This window comes from Lynx canadensis, chromosome D4 (genome assembly GCF_007474595.2).
Source record: "Lynx canadensis isolate LIC74 chromosome D4, mLynCan4.pri.v2, whole genome shotgun sequence".
Lineage (NCBI taxonomy): Eukaryota > Metazoa > Chordata > Mammalia > Carnivora > Felidae > Lynx > Lynx canadensis.
Window position 1 is genome coordinate 1208476 of NC_044315.2, and position 24793 is coordinate 1233268.

At 42.6% G+C, this 24793-nt stretch overlaps 1 protein-coding gene across 1 annotated transcript in view; it reads left to right on the forward strand.

The window, feature by feature from the left end:
* The window catches only part of WNK2 (WNK lysine deficient protein kinase 2), a 131054-nt gene that overhangs the window by 61142 nt on the left and 45119 nt on the right, over nt 1-24793 (forward strand). The window contains 6 exon segments of the mRNA XM_030293510.1: nt 19-68; nt 796-964; nt 1051-1167; nt 1362-1532; nt 1699-1744; nt 2220-2339. Of these exon segments, the coding sequence (XP_030149370.1) occupies nt 19-68; nt 796-964; nt 1051-1167; nt 1362-1532; nt 1699-1744; nt 2220-2339 (673 nt within the window).

Genomic DNA, 24793 nt, shown 5'->3' on the forward strand with positions numbered 1-24793 from the left:
TCCGTGGTCTTGTTTCAGGAGCACTCCTCTCAGGAGAAGCAGCCCAGCGCCCCGCAGAGCTGTGACAGGTACCGGCCCAGCTGGCCCGCGGGCTCCCATGTCCACCCAGACCCTCCCGCACTGCGGCTGCACACAGACCCCTGCCACCCTCGCCCTCGCCGGTCACAGCGTCTAGCAGCGTCACCTGTTTCCGAGCCTGACTTGGCGGAGCGTCTCTGAAGTCCTCCGGGGTCTGGGTCCAGGTCCTGGCACCTGTCTGTGGTGCCTAGCATGTGCCGGAAAAGGAGGCAGTGGGCCGAGAGTGGGCCGAGTGTGGCCCACGCCCCCAGCCTCCCGACTCCGTGGCTGTTGGCCACCCGTCTTTGCCTACCCATAGAGCTTGTCACGTTGGGGGACGGAACCGGATGCAAGAAGTGCTCATGTGTCCCAGTGTGCCAGCCCCAGTCAGTGCTGTGCAATCCCTCCTCAAACCCTGCCATGGCCCCAGGTGGTTGTTGAGTTCCTGTTGCACAGATGGGGAAACTGAGGCACGGGGGAGGATTTTCTTAATCCCCGTGTGTTCCGTGAGCCAGCTGGGCCTGAGTCACAGATCAAGACTCAGAGAGGACAGGGGTCCCGTGTCAGACGGCCCTACGACCCCAGTGCCACTGAGGACAGGCCTTATGGTGGGAGAGGGGGCTGGGGGCCCTGAAGGTGGGATCGGGGCTGGCCTCACATCCTCTAGCTTTTCTGGCTATTTCCTGATCTCGCGTGAGGACTGTCTGCGTGTGGCTGTAACGTTGGGTTTTCACACAGCTACGGAGGCTCCGACGTTCCCTCTGGAAGAGAGATGAGCGACAGCTGTGAGGGTGCATTCGGTGGTGGGAGGCTGGAGGGCAGGGCCGCCCGGAAACATCACCGCAGGTCCACGCGTGCGCGCTCCCGCCAGGAGAGAGCCAGCCGCCCCCGGCTCACCATCCTGAATGTGAGTGGCCCGGCAGGGCAGGCCTGTGGGCACAGGGCTCCCCGGACGCGGCCTGCGCGCGGTCTCACCACCCCCGTGTCCTGCAGGTATGCAACACGGGCGACAAGATGGTGGAGTGCCAGCTGGAGACGCACAACCACAAGATGGTGACGTTCAAGTTTGACCTAGACGGGGACGCGCCTGACGAGATCGCCACCTATATGGTGAGGCCAGGTGTCTTCCCCTGACATAGGAAGGCCATCTCCTGCTTCCGCTGTCCCCTGGGGGCGCTGCTGCTGTCACTGAGCCGCCCCTGGGCTGAGTGCGGGGCGGAAGTGAAGTGCACCCGTCAGGGAATATCTTGTGCGGCGAGGCCCACGGCGTGTCCCCCTGAGCAGGGCTGCCTGTGACGTTGCAGGTGGAGCACGACTTCATCCTGCAGGCCGAGCGAGAGACGTTCATCGAGCAGATGAAGGACGTCATGGACAAGGCGGAGGATATGCTCAGTGAGGACACGGATGTCGACCGGGGCTCCGACCCCGGGGTGAGCCCGCCGCACCTCAGCACCTGCGGCCTGGGCACTGGGGAGGTGAGTCCTGGGAGGTCCGGCTTTGGGTGAGGTGGCCCGGAGGGTGGGCGCTTGCGGCTCGGGGAGGGTTGACCGGGCTCCCGAGGCCCCTTGGGCGGCCACGCTGGGCTCTGCGGGAGGTTCTTGTTCCACACGGTCTGATGATGTCTGCTCCTTTACCTCCCAGGAGAGTCGCCAGTCCCAAGCAAACGCCCCCGTGTATCAGCAGAACGGTACGTCTGCCTTCTGGGCCCGCACCTGCCATCCTGACCGACCTCTGGAAGAGGCATTTCTGTCCTTGTCCCTTCTCTGTCTCTTGGGCGTTTGATAAGACCGTGCTGAGCATATCATAAGGGGGTTCGGCCATGAAACTGGGGGGTTTGCTGGCGGGTGTGGTGAGCACCCCCCAGGTGCAAGGATAGCTGACCCTGAGGAGCTGGGTGTGGCCCTGGTGGGGACTGAGCACAGCACGGACTGGCCGCTGCCTCTGTCCCCCCTTTGTTGATGGCATTGCCAACGTTCTGGGAACAAGCCCGTGTTGAGGGTGTTGTGTGAGCCCCAGGCTTCCAGGGAGGAGTCCCCCCAGGCGGGCTGCACGTGCCCCCCCACTGGTGTGAGAAGGGCAGGTCTGGTGCCAATGGCGAGGGGTCCTGTCAGCCGTGGGAGAAATTCACTCTGTCTGTCCTGCTGTTTTGCTCTGCTCTGTAGTTCTGCACACGGGCAAGAGGTGGTTTATCATCTGCCCGGTGGCTGAGCACCCAGCGGCGGAGGCCCCTGAGCCTTCGCCGCCACTTCCTCTGAGCTCCGTGCAGCCAGAAGCCAGCCAAGGTAAGAGCAGCCGGGAGCTCCACGCCCTTCTCCCCGGTAGCTTGGTGACTCGGCGTGCCGGCTCAGCCCGCACCGCCACCCCAAAGCCCAGCATGGCTCGTGGACCTCATCAAGTCCACCTGGCTTTCCACCTAGTCAAGTGGCGCTCAGGCTCGGGCTGCCCTTACTGTCCTCGTGCAGGTGACGCCCCCGGCCGCTCAGCTGTGTGCCCAGGGACTCTGACCTTGCTCTCTCTTACCGCTGTGGGCGATGGCTCCCACCTCCTATTTCTTCCCTCTGTGTGGCCCACCTGTAGGACACTCTCCTCCTTACTCCGCTTACTCTGGGGGTGGAGTGGGAAAGTCCCTTTCAGTTCCAAGACTGATTTTAAATTGTCCCCAAGGAGAACTAATACCGATTTGGCCGTGTGGGGACAGATGCCAGCAAGCTTGCCCTTGGGGCGATCGTTAAATCCTTATTCCGTGGTCCCTTGGGAGGCTGAAAATAATCACTTGAACAGATTAAGGTCTAATTCCCTGTAAGCTGGCAGGAGAAAGTTGCCAGTTATGTAATTTGACCTAACTTTATGGCACATGGGTGAAAAATATTTGTAAATCATTTTTCATTTTATATCATGAGTTCCCAGTGACTTCTGTTATACTTCTGAAGGTTTGTTCCCATGGGGAAAAGGTCAGCCTGATAACAGAATCCCAGCACAGCCATAAACAGACCTGGTGACCTCAGGTAAAGGACCTGGCCCACCCTGGATGAGGGGTCAGGGGAACAACAGCATTGTCTGCAGTGGCTCAGTTTTAAAATAAGAATATGCTCGATTTAATACACACACACCCAGTTAACTAGAGGGAGAAAAACCCTTATAAAGTCAGTTTTCATTGTGGTGCATTGATTCATAGGACGTGCCCAACTTAAACCCTAATTCCCTCATCTGTTCACTGATCTCAGAGAACCTTTGGGAGCCAGTTTCCTTACTTATTTGAAAAAAAAAGTAGCTACTGTCAGGGACAGCAGATTTGTTCATTGGGATGCACCATCCACTGAGGATGAGAGAAGTTGGATGATCGTCAGCTTGAAGGTCCTTGGGCATCAAAGGAAGTGCACATCAGGCCAGGGTCCAGGGGAGGGTGGAGACCCAGGACGTGGGGTAGCCCGGTGCCGGCCCTGCTCCCCTGGAGGCAATTCCCATTCCTGAAAGGTGACTGAGAGGCTGAGGGCTGAAGCTTCAGCAGGCTGGAGAGAAGGCGCGGAGTCCTGCTGGAGAAGTGACAGGCCAGGCAGAGAAAGGAGCCACCTCAGCATGGCGCCTGCATTGGGGTGATGTTGGCGCATGTGCCGTGTGCTCAAGCAGAAGCACGCAGGTCCTCTCTGGAGGAGGGGGGTGGCTCCGTTCCGGACCTCACGGTTGTGCACCTTTTGAACGCACTACTTGACTCACGATAAGAAATTGAGAGTCTGGGTGATACGGAGTCTGCACACAATAGCAGCCCTTCACTGAGCCTAGCCGCGTGCCGGCACAGCTCTTTGAGACTTGGGAAGTAAGTAGCAACAGGGGGATGGGGGAAGTGAGCCAGAATTCCAGGGATTCCTGGGCTGGTGGTGAGCTTACAGCATTTCCCTCTGGTGCCTCCTGGCCTGAGGTCAGGGCAGTGTGCAGCCTGGGAGTGAGTGCTGGGTGCAGACAGGGAGGCTCCGGGAGATGCCCGCTACTTTCCTTGCAGAGCAAGAGAGTGAACAAATTCCTAAAGCACAGAGCATGGTGTGGGGTCCTCCCTGTCCACCCCCCACCCCCAACATTTCTGAGGGGCAGCAGCAGCAACAGGAACCAACGCAGTGGAAGTGGAGAGGCTTTCTGCTGGGTGGAGCCAGAAGTCAGAGGAAAAAGGATACAAAATCAAAACCATTGCTCTTTTCATTTTCTTCTCTCCTGCCACTGGGCTCTGCTCCTCTCAGTTGTTCAAGTGGATGGTTTCAGGGGACTGGAAAGGGGTGTCATGGATCTGAGATATCATGCAAAAGGAGGAGCTTGGGGAGGAATCCCATGAAGTTGTTTATGAACTCCTGGGCTTACCCTCGTCCTGTGTGTGTATGGATCTGATCCTAATTAGCACATGATAAGCTGAGAACTGAGCTGATGGATAGACTGGCATTGTAGCCACAGCTCTTAGAAGGTGGATTGTAACTCGCAGCTTGAATCTGACCAGGTTAGTTGTCTGCTAAAGGAAACATCAGCATTTCACCATAGGATTTAAAGAGATGTAGGGTCTCATGGTATTCAAAATCCAGACGAATGCAGTCCAACCAGTGTAATCCAAATACCCCTCAAATGAAAAACAATAAAAATGCCAGCTTGGGTTGGAAAAAGACCACCAACAATGACAAGACAAAATAGACGTTGGGATGATCTCACAAAGACTTTCAAGAAACAATTGTAAACATGATCCAACAAGCAATTATAAACGTTCTTGAAACAAATGTTGAAGTGGAAAGTGTTCATGAAGAAAGGGAGTACAAAGAGGAGACAGAAACTTGAAATACCTGGAACTATCTAATCAGAACTTAGAAAAAGATGAGCAGAGCTTCATGGACTGTGGAACGGCACGGAGGTCTACTGTTTGTGTCATTAGTCCCAGAAGCAGAAGAGAAGGAGTGCAGTGCTGAGAAAATATTTGAGGAAGTAATGCAGAAAACTTCCCAAGTTTGGTGACATTCAGACAAACCTATAGATTGAAGAAGCTGAATGAATCCCAAAAAGGATAAACCCAAAGAAATCCATACCTGGACACATAAACTGCTGAGAAATAGAGAAAGAAAAAACTGTGAAAGCAGTCAGAGAAAAATGATGTATGACCTGGAGGGGAGCAGTGTTTAAATGACTGCAGATTTCTCACCAGAAACTGTGGAGTCCAGAAGGAAGTGGCATGGCATTTCTAAAGCATTGAAGGAAAAAACCTGTCAGCCCAGAATTCTGTTTTCAGAGAGAACACCAAAGAAAATAAAATAATCCAGAAAGAAAAAGAAAAGAAAGAATAAACAAGATTTTTAAAAGAGGGAACAAGGGAGAAACAAATCATAGGTCTACATCTAAACAGTAATTGAATTAAATGTAAGTGGTCTTAGCACATCCTTGAAAAGACAGAGATTTGTGAGACTGGGTTAAAAGAAAATTTGACTTAATTGTTATCTATAAGCAACTTCAAATATAATGCTATAGATACATTAAAAGAAAAAGCATGACGAAGATATAACATGCAAACACTAATCAAAAGGTCACTGGAATGGCTATTTAATATGCAAAATGGACTTCTAGAGCAAAGAAAATGACCAGGAATAAAAAATAACAACAAAAACAACATTACAACCTAGAAGAAAAAAAAAAAGATAAGTTCCTAGAAACACATAATCTTCCAAGACTGAATCACAAAGAAATAGAAAATCTGAGTAGATAGATTATAAGTAATGAAATTGAATCAGTAATTTAAAAACTTCCCAAAAAACAAAAGTCCAGGACCAGATGGCTTCAGGTGAATTCTACCAAGCATTTATTTTATTTATTTTTATCAGAAGGGGAATTTTTTTATTAAGAAAATAAAAATGAAATAACAAAACACATGCAGTTGAAGTTTTGTATAGAGAGCAATTTATGGCAAGAAATGCTTATATTATAAAACAAAGGTCTTTAATCAATTATTTATACTTCCACTGTAAGAAACACCTGAAAATAATATAACACTGTCTGTTAACAATAGTGGAATTAAAAGAAAAACTTTTTTTTGAGCAGTACTCAATTTTTAATTTTGATATTTAATTTTATTTTAATCACTTGGTGCTCATCATGACAAGTGCACTCCTGAATGCCCATCACCAGTTTCACCCATCTCCCACCCACCTCCCTTCCAGTCACCATCAATTTGTTCTCTATAGTTAAGAGTCTGTTTCTTGGTTTGCCTTTCTTTCTTTTTCCCTTTGCTCATTTGTTTTTTTACTTAAACTCTACATATGAGTGAAATCACATGGTACTTGTCTTTCTCTGACTGAATTACTTTGCTTAGTGTTCTACTCTAGCTCCATCCATGTTAATTGCAAATGGCAAGATTTCATTCTTCTTTATGGCCAAAATACTATTCCATTGTGTATGTGTGTGTGTGTGTGTGTGTGTGTTTGTGTGTGTGTGTGTATACACACACACACACAAACACCACATCTTCTTTTTCTTTTTTTTAATTTTTTTAATGTTTATTTATTTTTGAGACAGAGACAGAGCATGAACAGGGGAGGGTCAGAGAGAGAAGGAGGCACAGAATCTGAAACAGGCTCTAGGCTCTGAGCTGTCAGCACAGAGCCTGACGTGGGGCTCGAACTCACGGAGTGTGAGATCATGACCTGAGCCGAAGTCGGCCACTTAACCGACTGAGCCACCCAGGCGCCCCACACCACATCTTCTTTATCCACTCATCAGTTGATGGACATTTGGGCTCTTTCCATATCTTGGCTGTTGTAAATAATGCTACTATAAACATCAGAGTCTATGTATCCCTTTGAGTTAGTGTTTTTGTATTCTTTGGGTAAATACCCAGTTGTGCAATTACTGGATCATAGGGTAGTTCTATTTTTAACTTTTTGGGGAACTTCTGAACTGTTTTCTGGAGTGGCTGCACCAGTTTGCATTCCCACCAGTAATGCACGGGAGTTTCCCTTTCTACACATTACCACCAGCACTTATTGTTTCTTGTGTTGTTGATCTGAGCAATTCTGAGAGGTGTCAGGTGATACCGTAGTTTTGATTTGCAGTTTCCCTGATAATCAGTGATGATGAGCATCTTTTCGTGTGTCTGTTGGCCATCTGTTATGTCTTCTTTGGAGAAATGTCTATTTATGTCTTCTGCCCATTTCTTAATTGGATTATTTGTTTTTTGGGGTGTTGAGTTTTATAAGTTCTTTGTATATTTCGGATACCAACTCATCAGATATATCATTTGCAAATATCTTCTCCCGTTCTACAGGTTGCCTTTTAGTTTTGTTGATTACTTTGCTGTGCAGAAGTTTTTTATTTTGATGTAATCTCAATAGTTTATGTTTGCTTTTATTTCCTCACCTTGGGAAAGAATCTAGAAAAACTTCGCTATGGCCAATGTCAGAGAAATTAATGCCTGTGCTTCTAGGCTTTTTATGGTTTCAGGTCTCACATTTAGGTCTTTAATGCATTTTAGTTTCTTTTTGTGTAAGGTGTAAGAAAGTGGCCCAGTTTCATTCTTTTGCATGTTGCTGTCCAGTTTTCCCAACACCATTTGTTTTGGGAAAACCAGAGACTGTTTTTCCCATAGGATATTCTTTCCTGCTTTGTCAAAAATTGACCGTATAATTGTGGGTTTATTTCTGGGTTTTCTATTCTGTTCTATTGATTGATGTGTCTGTTTTTGTACCATACTATCTTGATTACTATAGCTTTGTAATGTAACTTGAACTCCAGAATTGTGATGCCTCCAGGAGCTTAGCTTTTCTTTTTCAAGATTGCTTTGGCTATTCAAGGTCTTCTGCAGTTCCATATAAATTTTAGGATTGTTTGTTCTAGTTTTGTGAAAAATGCTGTTGGTATTCTCGTAAGGATTGCATTAAATGTGTAGATTGCTTTTGGTAGTATAGACATTTTACAATATTTGTTTTTCCAATCCATGAGCATTGGAATGCTTTTCCATTTCTTTGTGTCATCTTCAGTTTCTTTCATCAGTGGTTTATAGCTTTCAGAGTACAGGTCTTTTACTCCTTGGTTAGATTTGTTCCTAGGTATCATCATTTTTGTGCAATCGTAAATGGGATTGATTCTTTGATTTCTCCTTCTGCTTCATTATTGGTGTGTAGAAACGCAACAGATTTCTGTACATTGAGTTTATATCCTGACTTTTCGGAATTCGTGTATCAGCTCTAGCAATTTTTTGGTGGAGTCTTTCAGGTATACTGTATAGAATATCCTGTCATTTGCAAATAGTGAAAGTCTGACTTCTTCCTTGCTGATTTGGATGCTTTGTATTTCTTTTTGTTGTCTGATTGCTGAGGCTAGGACTTCCAGTACTACGTTGACTAAAAGTGGTGAGAGTGGACATCCCTATCTTTTATTCCTGACCTTAGGGGAAAGGCTGTCGGTTTTTCCCCCTTGAGGATGATGTTAGTTGTATATTTTTCATATATGGCCTTTATTACATTGAGGTATGTTCCCACTAAACCTACTTTGTTCAGGGTTTTTATCATGAATGCCTGTTGTGCTTTGTCAAATGCTTTTTCTGCACCTATTGAAATGATCATATGGTTCTTATCCTTCTCTTACTGATGTGATGTATCACATTGATTGGTTTGTGAATGTTGAACCACCCTTTCAGCCTAGCAATAAGTCCCACTTGATCGTGGTGAATGATTTTTTTAAATGTATTGTTGGATTCGGTTTGCTAGTATTTTGGGTGGGGGGGAATTTTGGATTTATGTTCATCATGGGTGTTGGCTTGTAGTTCTCTTTTTTAGTGGTGTCTTTTATCTGGCTTTGGTATTAGGGTAATGTGGCCTCATAGAATGAATTTGGAAGTTTTCCTTCCATTCTATGTTTTGGAATAGTTTGAGAAGAATTCTTAACTTTCCTTTAAATGTTTGGTAAAATTCACCTGTGTGAAGCCATCTGGTCTTGGACTGTTGTTGGGAGTTTTTTGATTACTGATGCAATTTCATTGTTGGTGATCAGTTTGTTCAAATACTGTATTTCCTCCTGCTTCAGTTTTGGAAGGTTATGTTTCTAGGAATTTATCTATTTCTTCTAGGTTGTCCAATTTTTGGCATATAGTTTTTCATGATACTCTTTTATAATTATTTGTATTTTTGTGGTATTGATATTTATTTTCTCTCATTTTAATTTTATTTTAGTCTTTTTTTCCCTTGATAAGTGTGGCTAGAGGTTTATCAATTTTATTGATTTTTTTTTTTTTTTTTTTAAAGAGCCAGGTCTTAGTTTTATTGATCTGTTCCGTTGTTTTTTGGTTTCTAAATCATTTGTTTCTGCTGTAATCTTTATGATTTCCTTCCTTCTACTGTTTTGGGATTTTGTTTGTTCTTTTTCTACTAACTTAGGTGTAAGGTTAGGTTGTTTATTTGAGATTTTTCTTGCTTCTTGAGATAGGCCTCAAGAAGACTATTTATTGCTATATATTTTCCTCTTAGAACTGCCTTTGCTGTATCTCAGAGGTTTTAGAGCGTTGCATTTTCATTTCCATTTGTTTCCATGTGCTTTCTGATTTCCTCTTTTATTTCCTGGTTGACTTATTTATTATTTAGTAGTGTGTTATTTAACATTTTAATCTTTCCAGATTTTTTTGTGGTTGACTTCTAGTTTCATAGTGTTGTGGTCATATGACTTCGATCTTTTTGAATTTGTTGAGGCTTGTTTTGTGGCCCAATGTAATTGAATATATTCTGGAGAATGTTCCATGTGCACTTGGAAAGAATGTGTCTTTTGCTGTTTGGGGACGGAGTGTTCTGAATATATCTGTTAAATCCATCTGGTTCAGTATGTCACTCAAAGCCATTGTTTCCTTGTTGCTTTTCTGTTTAGATGATCTGTGCATTGATGTAAGTAGGGTATACCGTCCCCTACTATTATTTTATTATTATCGATTAGTTTCTTTATGTTTGTTATTAATTGTTTTATGCATAAGGCTGGTCTCATGTCGGGTGCATAAATATTTATAATTATTATATCTTCTTGTTGGATTGTCCTCTTTATTATCATATAATGGCCTTCTTTGCCTCTTGTTACAGTGTTTTAAAGTCTGTTTTGTTCAATATAAGTAATGCTACTCCAGCTTTCTTTTGACATCCATTTGCATGATAAATGTTTCTCCATCCCCTCACATTCAATATGTAGGTGTCTTTAGGTCTGAAATGAGTCTTTTGTAGGCAGCATAGATGGGTTTTGTTTTTTAATCTATTCTGTCACTGTTTGTGTTTTGGTTGGAGCATTTAGTCCATTTACATTCAAAGTAATTATTGATAGATATGTATCTATTGACATTGTCGTTTCTGAAGATTTTCTGATTCTTCGTTTCCTTTTTCTCTCTTGTGGTTTTCTGATTTTCTTCAGTGATATATTTGGATTTAATTATTTTTATTCTTTGCATATTTATTAATGGTTTCTGATATATGCTTACCATTAAGTTTTTATAGAACATTTGCTGCATATAGCAGTCTGGTTTTTTTTTTTTATTTTTTTTCAACGTTTATTTATTTTTGGGACAGAGAGAGACAGAGCATGAATGGGGGAGGGGCAGAGAGAGAGGGAGACACAGAATCAGAAACAGGCTCCAGGCTCTGAGCCATCAGCCCAGAGCCTGACGTGGGGCTCGAACTCCCGGACCGCGAGATCGTGACCTGGCTGAAGTCGGACACTTAACCGACTGCGCCACCCAGGCGCCCCTAGCAGTCTGTATTAAGTCAATGATCAAACTTCTTACGTTTTAGGTATATGGTATCATGTTCTACCTCCTTTTATTTTGTGAGTTCCTTGACTGAATATTTACAGAAATACTCATATTTACTTCTTCTGTGTTTCCTGCAGTTATACTGTCACTTTTGGTCTCTCCTTTCAAAACGTTCCCCCTTAATATTTCTTGCAGGGCTGATTTAGTGGTCATGACGTCCTTTAAGTTTGTTTGTTTGTTTGTTTGTTTAGTTTTTGTTTTTTTCGTCTGGGAAACTTGTTATCTCTCCCTCTATCCTGAGTGGTAGCCTTGCTGGATAGAGTATTTTTGACTGTAGATTTTTACCATTCAGCACTTTGACTATGTCATGCTACTCTCTTCTGGCCTGCAAAGTTTCTGTTGAGAAATCTGCTCATAGCCTTATGTGGTTTCCCTTGTATGTAACTATTTTATTTTGTCTTGCTGCTTTAAGTGTCTTTTCTTTATCACTATATTTTGCCATTTTAATTACAACATATCTGGGTATGGATCTGGTTTTGTTTATTTTAATGGGAGTTTTCTGTGCATTCTGGATCTGGATGTCTGTTTCCTTCCCCAGATTAGGGGAGTTTTCAGCTATTATTGTTTCAAATAAATTTCGTGCTCCCTTTTCTCTTTCTTCTTTTCAGGTTCCTATAATACAGATGTTATTATGTTTGAGTCACTGAGTTACCTAAGTCTGTTCTTGTATTGCATAATTCTTTTCTCTTTTTGTTCAGCTTGATTAATTTTCATTCCTTTGTCTTGTAGGTCATTAATTTCTTGTTCTTCTTCCCGTTTGCTATTCATTCCATCAAGCATATTTCTCATTTTGTTTATTGAGCCTTTTATCTCTCCTATGTTATTCCTTATCTTGGTGTTAAGGGTCTCAGTCACATCTTCCACCCTTTTCTCAAGTCCAGTGAGCATCCTTATGATTGTTGCTTTAAATACTCCTTCAGGGGGCGCCTGGGTGGCGCAGTCGGTTAAGCGTCCGACATCGGCCAGGTCAGATCTCGCGGTCCGTGAGTTCGAGCCCCGCGTCAGGCTCTGGGCTGATGGCTCGGAGCCTGGAGCCTGTTTCCAAGTCTGTGTCTCCCTCTCTCTCTGCCCCTCCCCCGTTCATGCTCTGTCTCTCTCTGTCCCAAAAATAAATAAAAAACGTTGAAAAAAAAATTTAAAAAAAAAAAAAAAATAAAAAAAAAAATAAATACTCCTTCAGGCATGTTATTTAAATCTGTTTCTTTTAGGTCTCCAGCTGTGGCCTTGTCATGTTCTTTCATTTGGGATAAGTTTCTCTGTCTTCTCATTTTGTCTACATCCCTGTGCCTGTTTCTGTGTGTTAGGCAAGTCAGCTATGTCTTCTGTTCTTGAGGCTAATGGCCTTATTAAGAGGAAATCATACAGTGCCCTGCAGTGTAGGGTCCCCCGTTCCTCAGGGTCTCACGCTTCAGGGAGTGTCTCCAGTGTGTGCTGTGTGGGCTCTGCTTTTGTGTCCTGGCTGCTTTATTTTTCTGACCAATTGACCTCAGGGGCTCTCTTTGTCTCCTGTGGGCAGTGTTTGGTCCCTGGCCTGAGTGTGGCGTGTTTTAACTAGATGCGCTCTGGTCTGCTTGTGCAGTGAGCCTTATTGCCACTGCTGCGAGAACGGAAGCCGAGCAAAACTCCCAAGTTGGGAGATGCAGTGTGAGTAGCGGATTACGCCGCTCTTCTCGGGGGGAGGAGGGGGTCCACTATGCTGGGATTGAGGCAAGTGTGAGTGGGAAGTGCGGTTTTTTTTGGAGCATGGTCGGAGGGGGGCTTGGCATAAGCAAGTTAAGTAGAGCGCTGGTTTCCGCAGGTGGCCCTATGCTTACGCTGAGGGGCAGGGGAGGGAAATGACACTGGAGAGCTCCTTTGTTCCCAGAGTGGTCTCTGTGAATGGTGCCTCTCTGGGATGCACTCTGAGGTGAGCACACAACCTCCCTACCGTGTGCCCCAGGTGCTCTCTGGATCCCCATTTCCATACCGTATGCCTGCAGGTTGTTTGCCTGCCTTCTCTCCAAGAGCAGCATAGTATCTTCCAGGCTCTATCTCAGCCAAGCCCACTAACCTTTAAAACAACAGGTTTTAAGCCCCTCTGGTTGCAAGAACTCACAAAATTTGGTCCCTCTCGCTTTCCAGGCCAATTGCCGTGGGGATCAGCTTTCCTTGTGTGCTCCCCCCGCACATAAGTCTGTCTCTCATCCGTCTCTGTGACCGTGGCGCCTTCCCCACTGCAGCAGTCACTCTCCATTTCTCTCCCAAGCCACGGCTCTGACTTCCTTCTTTGTGTGGTCTCCTCTCTACCTTTAGTTGTGGAGTTCGTTTGCCAGTCTTCAGACGGATTTTGGGGCTTTTAGGATGATTTCATAACGAGTTATATTTGTAGGACGAGGTAAGCATAGGGTCCTCCTACTCTGCTGCCATCTTTGCCTGTTGAATTCTATCAAACATCTAAAGAAAAGTTGGTACCTGTCTTTCCATACTATTGCCGAAGAGGAATGAATGCATCCAAACTCATTCTGCGAGGCCAGCATCACCCTGATACCAAAGCAGACACTACAAAAAAAGAAAATTACAAATCAGTATCCTTGATGGGCCCAGATGCAAAAAGCCTTAACAAAATATTAGCAAATGAAATTCAACAATACATCAAAAGAACTTTTGTCTGAGAACAAGACAAGGATGCCCACTCTCATCACTTTTATTCAACGTGGTACTGGAAGTCGTAGTCACAGCAGTTAGGCAATAAAAAGAAAGAAAAGGCACCCAAATTAAGTCAGAAAGGAAGAAGTAGAACTACCACTGTACGCAGGTGATGTGACGTCATATATAGAAAACTATAAAGGCTCCACCGAAAAACAGTTAGAACTAATACAAGCATATCTCATTTTATTGCACTTCACAGATACCCTATTTTTTTACAGATTGAAGCATCGTGGCAGTCCTGTGTCAAGGGTCTATTGTCACAGTTTTTCCAAAGGGATTTGCTCACTTTGTGTCTCTGTGTCACATTTTGGTAATTCTCAGAATCCTTCAAGCTTTTTCATTATTATTACTATATTTCAAGTGCTCCATTCTCATGATAAAACTTAAATGGATGTTTATGGATGAGCAAAGAAAGTGGTTCCTTGAGGCGGAATCTACTCCTGGTGAAAATGCTATGTAGATTGTTGAAATGACAACAAAGGATTTAGAATATTATATAAACTTAGTCAATAAAGCAGTGGCAGCATTTGAGAGGATTGACTTCAGTTCTGAAAGAAGTTCAGTGGTATCAAACAGCATTCATGCTACAGGGAGACTGATTGTAAAAGGAGGAGTCAATGTGGCAGACTTCATTGTTGTCTCATTGGAAGAAAGTGCCACAGCCACCCCAATTTTCCACAGCCACCACCTTGATCAGGCAACAGCTATCAACATCAAGGCAAGACCAGCAGAAAGATTATTACTTGCTGTAAGCTCAGATGATAGTTAGCATTTTTGAGAGATAAAGCACTTTTTAAATGTTTGTTTATTTTTGAGAGAGTGCAAGCAGCAGAGGGGCAGAGAAAGGGGGACAGAGGGTCCGAGGTGGGCTCCATGCTGACCACAGAGAGCCTGACGCAGGGCTCAAATGCACGAACCATGAGATCATGACCTGCAAAGTCAGATGCTTCACCATCTGAGCCACCCATGTGTCTCAGAAATATTTCTAAGTTAAGGTGAAAAATTTGTAGTTGCATCAAAAAGAATAAAATACCTAGGAAGAAATTTAACCAAGAATGGGAAAGAGCTGTACTCCGAAAACCATGATGTTGATGAAAGAAACTGACAATACAAATAAATAGAAAGATATACCTTGTTCATGGATTGGAAGAGTTAATATTGTTAAAATGTTCATATTACTACCAAAATATAGATTCATTGCAGTCCTATCAAAATATCAATAGCAGCTTTCACAGAACTGGAACAAAGAGTTGCAAGATTTGTGTGGAACCACAGAAGTCTCCAAATAACCAAAGCAGTCTAGAGAAAGAAGAACAAAGCTGGAGGTATCATGCTCCCTGATTTCAGACTATATTATTAAGCTGTAGTAATCAAAACAGTGTGGTACTGGTATGAAAACAGACACACAGATCAGTGGAGTAGAATAGAGTCCAGAAATAAACCCATGCATATGTGGTCAATTATTCTGTGACAAAAGAGGAAAGAAAATACAGTGGGGAAAAGACAGTCACTTTAATAAATGGTGTTGGGAAAATTGGACAACTTCATGCAAAAGAATTAAACTGGACCACTCTCCTAGGCAAGGGCAACAAAAACTAAACAAATGGGGTTGCACCAAACTGGGAAGAGCTTTTGTGCAGCAAAGGAAACCGTCAACAAAATGAAAAGGCAACCTTTTGGGAGAAGATGGGAGAAGATATTTGTAAACCATACATTTGATAAGGGGTTAATATCTAAAATATATAAGTAACTTATACAAGTTAATTTTAAAAAAACCCACAACTTGATTAAATGGGCAGAGAACTTGAACAGACATTTCTCCAAAGAAGACATACAGTTGGCCAACAGACACATGAGAGGATGCTCAACATCTCTCATCATCAGAGAAACACAAGTCAAAACCACAAGGAAACACCACCTCACACCTGTCAGAATGTCTAGAAGAAAAAAAAGACAAGAAATAACAAGTGTTGGTGGGGATGTGGAGAAAAGGGAACCCTTGTGCACTGCTGGAGGGAATAATTGGTGCAGCCACTATGGAAAACAGCATGGAGTTTCCTCAAAAAATTAGTAAATATGTCTGTTATATGACTCAGAAATTCCATTTGTGGTATTTACCTAAAGAAAATGAAAACGCTAATTTGAAGAGATACATGCACTCCTGTGGCATTATTAGCATTATTGACAATAGCCCAGATATGGAAGCAACTTAAGTGTCTATCCAAAGATGAATGGCTAAAGATGTCACACACACACACACACACACACACACACACACACACACACATATTAGCCATAAAAAAGAATAAAAGCTCATGATTTGCAACAACATAGATGGACTTGGAGGATATTACGCTAAGTGAAATGTCAGAGACAGATGCCATATTATTTCACTTACATGTGAAATCTAAAAACAAATGAACAAAAAAGGAAAAGACAAATGAACAAAACAGAAATAGACTCATAGATACAGGAAACAGCTTTTGTTTACCAGAGAAGAGAGGGGCTAGGAGATGAGCTAAGTAGGTAAAGGAGATTAATAGGTACAGACATCAAGTTTTAAATAACTCATGGGGTTATAAAGTACAGTATAGGGAATATAGTCAGTATTGTAACAGTTGTATGGTGATAAATGGTAACTAGACTTACGGGGATCATTTTGTAATGTAGAAAAATATTAAATCAGTATGATGTGCACCCAAAACAAGTAGGATATTGTAAGTCAACTGTGCTTCAGTTAAAGAAAGAAAAAAAAGAAACATTACATAAAAGGGCCAGTTAATTAAGATGATTTAACAGTTCTAAATATGAATGCACCTAACAACAAAGCTTTATTTTGAAAGGAGACGTGAGCAAATCCACAATTATAGTTGAAGACTTTAACACTCTGCTCTCAGTAATAGATAAATCTGTAAGTTGAAGAATAAGTCTCAAGGAAAATTGGAAACATTTTGAAATGAACAAGAATGAAAATTCAACATATTAAAATTTGTGGAATGCAGCTAATGCAGTACTTAGAGGGAAATTTATAGCACTACATGGTTAGATGAAAAAAGAAGTCTCAATTCAATAACCCAAGCTTTCATCTTGAATTTAAAAAACTAGGAAAAAATAAATCCAAAGCAAGCAAAATGAAGGGAATAAAGAGCAGGTATCAATGAAATTTGAAACAGAAAAACAACAGACAAAACTAATGAAACAAAAATTGGTTCTTTGAAAAAAATCACTAATTTTGATAAATCTCTGAATACCAGTATCAAGAATAAAAGAGGAGAGCTATCACTACAGTACCTGCATAAAAGAATAACAATCATGGAATCATAGTCATGGAAGACTATGAACAAACCTACACACGTGAATTTGACAACTTAGATGAAAGGGACTAATTCCACAAAGGCACAACCTGTGAAAACTCATCCAAGAGGGAATAGTTAACCTGAATGCTCCTGTACCAATTAAAAAGACTGATTTTATAGTGAAAAATCTCCCCCCCAAAAAAGAATTGTCCAGGGCTAAATGGTTTCATTGGTTATCTAGCCATTCCTTGTGCAACAGAAACCAAAGCAGATGTCTGTATGAGGATTTTCACAGATGTTTGTAACAGCTTTACTTACAATAGCCCAAACCTTGAACTAGCCCCACCTGCTGTCCATCCGATAAACATATTGTGGTTTATGCATACAACATAACACTACTCCATAATAAAAAAGGAATGAACTATTGGTACTTACAATAGCATGGATGATTTTCAAAGTAATTATTGTCTTTGTCTAAAGACTATAGCAAAGTCTAAAGACTTTGGCTAAATTAAGCCAGACAAAAGTGCATGTTATATGATCACATATAAATGGAGACTATAGGGACAGAAAGCAGATCAGTAGTTGTCTGGGAAGGAGAGTGTGGCAGGAAAGGGATGGCGGGGGTGTAGATTACACAGTTCATGAACAAATGTCTGGGAGAATGATGAGTATATTCATCATGTTGATTGTGGTGGATTTTGCTTATATGCCCCAAATAAAAAATCCCAATTGAATGGAAATTGTGAAACTGAAAGATACAGTAGTTAAAACTAAGACTCACAGGATGTTTGTACACTGCTGGAGGCAGAATTAACAAAGAACTAAAAAAATAAAAGGAGCTAAAAAATATAGAGATTTCAGTGAGATAGTCAAACATGATATAATTGGTGCCCCAGAAAGGAAAAGAATAGGACAGTATCAAGTTTGAGGAGATAATGTAGAGTTGAAAGGCATTAACCACACATTCAAGAAGGCCTCCAAACTGAGAAACAACATATTTAAACATATTGTAGTGAAAGTACAGAGGCGAACAGAAGAATTGAAAGAATGCTTAAGGAAAAAGCAGGTGCCTCTAAAGGAGCAACAGTGAGCTGGGTGGCCCCTGTCTTAGTAGAGACAGTGTTTGCCAGGAGACCACCAAATGCTACTACCCTCAAATGATAACAGAAATAAGCGCCAGCTTCGAATCCCTGCTTGGTGATAGGGTTCTATGTAAGTCAAGATGAAATAAAGATCAAAATAATTGATCACATCCACATCTCCCCTAAAGAAATACTGGAGGAGATATTATTAAGCAAAAGAACCCCCAGCTATCCTGGATGGAATGTCAGAAATGCAGGAGGGAATAAAAGTAATGGCATTGTAGATACATGGGTAGATCGAAATGAACGTTGACTGTATAAAAGTGTTGTGTTTTTTGAGAGTTCACATATATTTGTTGTGTTAAAATACGTGAAAATACAGGGGTACTTATGAGGGGGAAGGAATTGTACTCACAGGGCTTCTGGGTTCTTGGATTATGTGGGAAGGGCCAACATCAAGAATGTGTACTGTTGTCTCTAGAATGCCCCTGTGAGAATTATAAGATAGTAGATTACTCACACACTCATGGTGGCGGGGTGTAGTGGGGAAGAATGCTTAAAAAACAAAAGAACAGGAAGGAGAGAAAATGTAACATTGAACAAGCAGAACACATAGAAAATCATTAGTAAGATGGTAGTTTTTACCCAAATAGGTCAGTAATTAAATAGAAATGGACTAAATGTCAAAGGTTGCCAAATATGAAAAAAGGAAACAAACGAATAAGAAACTAAGACCTAAGAATACAGAAAGTTCAATGTAAACACGCGGGGAAAAAACACAGTATGCAAATACTAACCTAAACAAAGCTAGTGCAGATCTTTTTGTATCAGAAAAAAATAGGCTTTTTAAGGCAAAAACATAATGGTGAAAGATTCAGCTCGTCAAGAAGACAGAAGAATTCTATATTTGTGTGTCTTTAATAACATAGCCTCAACATACATAAAGCAAAAATTAACAGAAGTAAATGAAGAAATAGATCTACAATCATTATTGGAACCTTTAGAACAGGAAGACAAAAGTCATTAAGGATATATTGGATTTTAATAGAATTAGCAATCTTGGTCTATATGTAGATCACCCAGTGGCTGAAGAATACACATTTTTTTCCAAGTCCACATAGGGTTTTTTTTTTTTTTAAAGATTTAAAAAATAATTTTTTTTTTTTTTTTTTTTTTTTTTTTTTTTTTTTTTTGAGAGACAGAGCGTGAGCCGGGGAGAAGCAGAGGAGAGAGAAAATCCCAAGAAGTCTCTGCCCGGTCAATGCCCAGAGCCCAGCACAGGGCTCAAACCCACGAAACTGTGAGATTACGACCTGAGCTGAAATCAAGAGCCGGACGCTTAACCAACGTAGGGTATTTTTAAATTAGCCGTATGCAAGACACAAAACAAATCTCAACAGATTTCAAAGATCAAAATCATTCAATGTGTGTTCTCCAGCTATAGTTGGGTAAGCTGGAATTAAAAAATGAGATATCTAAAAAAATCTCCATATGTTTTTCAGTTAAGAAATGTATTCATAGGGGCACCTGGGTGGCTCACTCGGTTAAGTGTCTCTTGATTTTGGCTCAGGTCATGATCTCATGGTTCATGAGTTTGAGCCCCGTGTCGGGCTCTATGCTGGCAGTATAGAGTCTATTTGGGATTCTCTCTCTCTCTCTCTGTCTCTCTGGCCCTCCCCAGCTTGTGTGCTCTCTCTACCTCTTACCTCTCTCTCTGTCTCTCTCTCTCTGTCTCTCTCTCTCTCTCTCTGTGTCTCAAAAATTAACTTTTTAAAAAGTATTAAAAAAAGAAATGCACTTGTAAATATTTCATGAAGCAAAGAAGGAATCATGGAAATCAAGAAAACATCCTGAATGGTAATGACATGAAAATCATGCAAATGAAAATATTACATATCCGAACTTGGGCATGCAGCTAAATCTATAATTTTGAAGAAATGCATATATTAGAAAGGAGAAAAAGCTAAAAATCAGTGATGTCCACTATAAAAAGAAAAACTCAAAGAGGAAATGCAACAGATAACAGCATGAATTAATATAAAACAAACATACAAAAGAGTGTCAACAGAGCTTGAAGTTGGTTCTTTGAAATGTCTGGTAAAATTTGTATGCCCCTGGTGAGGCTGAGCATAGAAAAGAGAAGGCACAATCAAGACCAGGAATGAAGAAGACATTGCTTCAGTCTGACTAACACTGAGAAGGAGTTAAGAGTATATTATGTGTAACTGCATGCCTATAAATTTGAAAACACGGATGATGCCCTAGAGAAATATAACTTACCAAACTTATATAAGAAGAAACGGAAAATCTGAAAAGCGCTGTGAACATAGAAAAATTAAATCGGTAATTAAAAACCCTCTCACATTTGTCATTTATGGTGGCAAGATTGCCGGAGGACCTCAGTGTGTTGGTCTTCCAGGGTCAAGTGCAGGGAGAAAAGAGAATTATTTCTGTTCGGAAGGGTTCTGAAGTTCCGGGCCTGACTCGACTCTGCAGAACCAGGAGTCAGACCTGCCTGTAAAGCAATCATGTGGACCGGTGGCTGCACGCTGAGACAGTTACGTGCACATCCCTGGAATTGGAAGGAGGGACAGCTGTTCCCTGCCACACAAGGGAGGGGGTGGATGCTGCATTGTCACAGCCAACATGTGTTCATCAGAGTGAAGCAGATGGACACAGCCAGATGTTGGAAAAGAGATGACATTTGTCGAGATAAAGGGAAAGGACAAATGGAATTCACGTGAGGAGTGGAGAATTCTGCTCAGATGAAAACCACAGAGAGAGAGAGAGAGAGAGAGAGAGAAGCCACCCCCCCCCCACCCCAGGATGACTGGGAGGGGTCATGTCAGCAGGAGGCAGTGTAGGAGCTATAGCCTTCATGCCCCCCATGAAAACATACACCTGTCCATTAGTGGAAACGGTCTTGGGAGGGCTTAAGTGTCCAGCTAAGAACCTGTGGCAACACAGTGGAGCAAAAATATAGACAACTGCAAAAAAAGGATCCCTGGGGAGATGGGATTACACGAGGCCTCAGGAAATGGCTAGGATCAAAGAAGGTGGGGCTCTGTCAGTGCCATGGCGAGTGCCATCATGGCCCCCAGTGGCATGCTCTGGGGAGGCCCTCGGAGGAACTCTGCAGCCCCTGCAGCAGCCCGGGGTCCCCACGGCTTTCGCAGCAGAAGACCCGTATGCTAGCGGGCAGACCCCAGCGGCCTGCCTCACAAAAGACGTCTTTGCCGTGGGTGTAACCCGATAGCCATTGCTGCCATAGACCCTCTGCAGAAGGAGATTCTGCTGTACCCTCTTCCCAGAAGGATCTGCTCTTGTGCCAGCCTTGGACCAGGACTGTCTGCTGCCTCCCCAACGCTGCGCAGATCCCAGACTGCTGAACCCTGGCTGCTCCGGGTGCACCTGTGCTCTAGACCTCGGCTCCGTGACAACTCCACACTTACGCACCTGAGGCACTGGCGCCGCTATCATTGTGGGCTGGCCAGTGCCCCGGAACCTGGGGCCATCATCCCCCTGTGGGTGCCTGCCCTCCAGACGTCTGCTCCATATCTGTGCCATAGGCACCTGTACTTCAGACACCCGTGCTGCCACTACCCACAAGCTGGACCCTGTGCCAGGAAGAATCACCTTAGCTGTGACATCCCCATGGGAGGAAAAACATTAGGAGGTACCCAGAAGCCTTCATGACTGAAGACCCCCACAGCCCTTATAGCCACTGCTGCCACCTGTAGTTGAGGACCTCTGCCATCTTTGCTGATGCTGATGTTGGCTGATAGACCTGCGCGGAGACTCCACTACTGGGCCTGTCCTAGAACCACTACAGCCTACCCAGCTGATGTCCTGCACCCATTCACAGATGGTCTTTACCCACCAAAACCCATGTGTAAAGGCTGCAAGAGGTGACTGTTTCATCAGTGCAACGTTAGCAACACGAGGTCACAAGAAACATAAAAAAAAAGCAAGCAAACATACCACCACCAAAGGAGCGCAGTAATTTTCCTGTAACTGACTCCAAAGAATTGAAGATGTGTGAATTGTCAGAGGATTCAAACTTAACCGTTTTTTTTTTTTAATGTTTGTTTATTTTTGAGAGAGAGAGAGAGAGACAGAGCATGAGCGGTGGTGGGCAGAGAGAGGGAGACACGGAATCCGAAGCAGGCTCCAGGCCCTGAGCTGTCAGCACAGAGCCTGACACAGGGCTCGAACTCACGAACCGTGAGAGCATGACCTGAGCCGAAGTCAGACACTTAACCGACTGAGCCACCCAGGCACCCCTAAACTTAACCGTTTTAAGGAAGCTCAGTGAACTACAAGAGAACTGTGAAAATTAATAGAAGGAAACCTTGTCTATAATGGAGTCAGGGGGCCAGCAGAGTTGCAAACCCAGCAGGAAGAGAGGGACCTTGCAGGTGGATGCTACTTTACTACCCCAGCAAGAGGAAGGAAGGTTTCTTCCTGGCAACAGCTCAGCCAGTGAGAAACCACTATACTTCCAGCTCCCAGTTTACTTCAATGCACTTTTAGTTTACATCAGCCCCTCCCTACACCCCCCTCCTCTATAAAAGAGCCTCCTTTTTGGACTTCTTCTCCAGACTTGCCTGTTGTTTTACCATAGCTAGCTTGTCCCAGATTGAAATTCTCTGTTAAGAATAACCCCCCCCCCTTTTTTTTTTTTTGGCAAAATAACAGTTTTATTTTTAAGGTTAACAGAATACATGAGACAACTCAACAAAAAATACGTGAGGAAAATGAGAAGTTCAGTAGAGAAGTAGAAATCATGAAAAGAACCAACAAATATTGGAGCTGAAGAATACAATGAATGAAGTAAAAAATGCAATAGACAGCATGAATAGCTGACTTGATCAAACAGAGGAAAGAATTTGTTAACTTCAAGACAGGTTATTTGAAATTAACTAGTCATAGGAGAAAAAAGAAAGAAGAATGAAAAAAGCGAAGAAAGCATATGTGAATTTGGGGGCACTATCAAGCAACTACTATCTGCATTGTGGGAGTCCCAGAAGAAGAGAGAAAGAAAGGTCAGAAGGCTTATTTAAGAAATTCCCAAATCTAGTAAGAGTTATGTACATCTCGGCACATGAATCTTACAGGTCCCCAAATAGATTGAACCCAAAGAAGACCTCACCAAGACACATTCAACTATCAAAAATCAAGACAGAAATTTGAAAACAGCAAGACAGAGAAAAAAAAAAACCCACTTCATTTCAAACAGGTGAATACCCAAAAGGCTTTCAGCAGATTTCTCTGCAGAAACCTTGCAGGCCAGGAGAAAATGGAATGATGTATTTGCAGTTTTGAAAGTAAAACATACTTGACAGCCAAGAATATTGGCAAAGCTGTCCTTCAGAAATAAAGGAGAAAGCCTTTCTCAGATGAAAGCTGAGGGAGTTCAGCACCACTGGACCTGCCATACCAGAATGCTACAGAGAATTCTTCAGGCTGAAGTGAAAGGATCCTAATTAGTAACATGAAAAGACATGAAAGTGTAAAACTCACTGGTGAAAGTAAGCGTATGGTCATCCAGAGTGTGATGGTTGTGTACAGATCGCTTGAGTATGAATGTTAAAAGTCAAAAGTATTCAAAATAACTATATTTACAATAATTTCTAATGGATACACAATGTAAAAAAGATGTACATTGTGTTACCAAACATGAAATATGTGTGCGGGAAGTAGAAGTGTAGAGTTTGGTATGCAGTTGAAGTTCCCAGCTCAGAATGGACTTATTTATAACTATGTTTTTAATGTAAGGCTCATATTATCACAAATAGCTTTAGTATGCAAAAGACAAAACAAAGCATACTTCTATGAAAAATCATCAAATCACAAAGGAAGATAGCATGAGAGGAAGAAAGGAATAAAGAACTACAAAGCCAGAAAACAATGAACAAGATGGCAAGAGTAAGTCCTTACTTATCAGTAATTACTTTATATGTCAATGGATTAAGTTTTCCAATCAAAAGATGTAAACAGATAGACTTCTGAATACCTCACTTTCAATAACGGATAGATCAGACAGAAAGTCAATAAGGAAATACTGACTGGAATGACACTGTAGTGGAACAAATGGATCTAATGGACATGCTCAGAATACCTTCTCCCCACCCGCCCCCTGAATAGTAGCAGAACACACATTCTTATCAACGTGCATGGAAGATTCTCCAGGATCATTTGGAAGATCATGAAACCAGTCTTAAATTTAAGAGGACTGACGTCACAATGTCTTTTTTGACTACATGAAGCTATGCAGCTAGAAATCAGTAATGGGAGGGAAGCAGGAAAAGTGCAAATACATGAAAACTAAACGTCTGAATAGCCAGTGGCTCAGAGAAGAAATCAAAAGGGAAATAAAAAAATACCCGAGACAAATGAAGATGGAAACATAACGCACCAAAACTTAAGGGATGCGGCAAAAGCAGTTTTAAGAGGAAAGTTTATAGCGATAAAGGTCTACATTAAGAAACAAGAAAGATCTCAAACAACCTAACTTCATACTTCCAAGAATTCGAAAAAAGAAAACAAAGCCCAGAGTTAGAAGGAAGGAAACAACAAAGATGAGAGCCGAAATAAATGGGCCAGAAAAACAACAAAATATCAATGAAGTGAAGAGCAAGCTTTTTTGAAAAGGTAAACTGAATGGACGTACCTTTAGCTAGACTAAGAAAAAAAGAGGACTCGGAGTCAGGATTAAAAGATGAGGCATCACAACAATTGATTCCATAGTAATACAGAAAACCATGCGGAACTACCATGAACAATTACACGCTGACCTATTGGACAGCCTAGAAAAAATAAAGATAAATTCCTAGACTCACACAACCTACAAAGATTGAATCGTGGAACTAGAA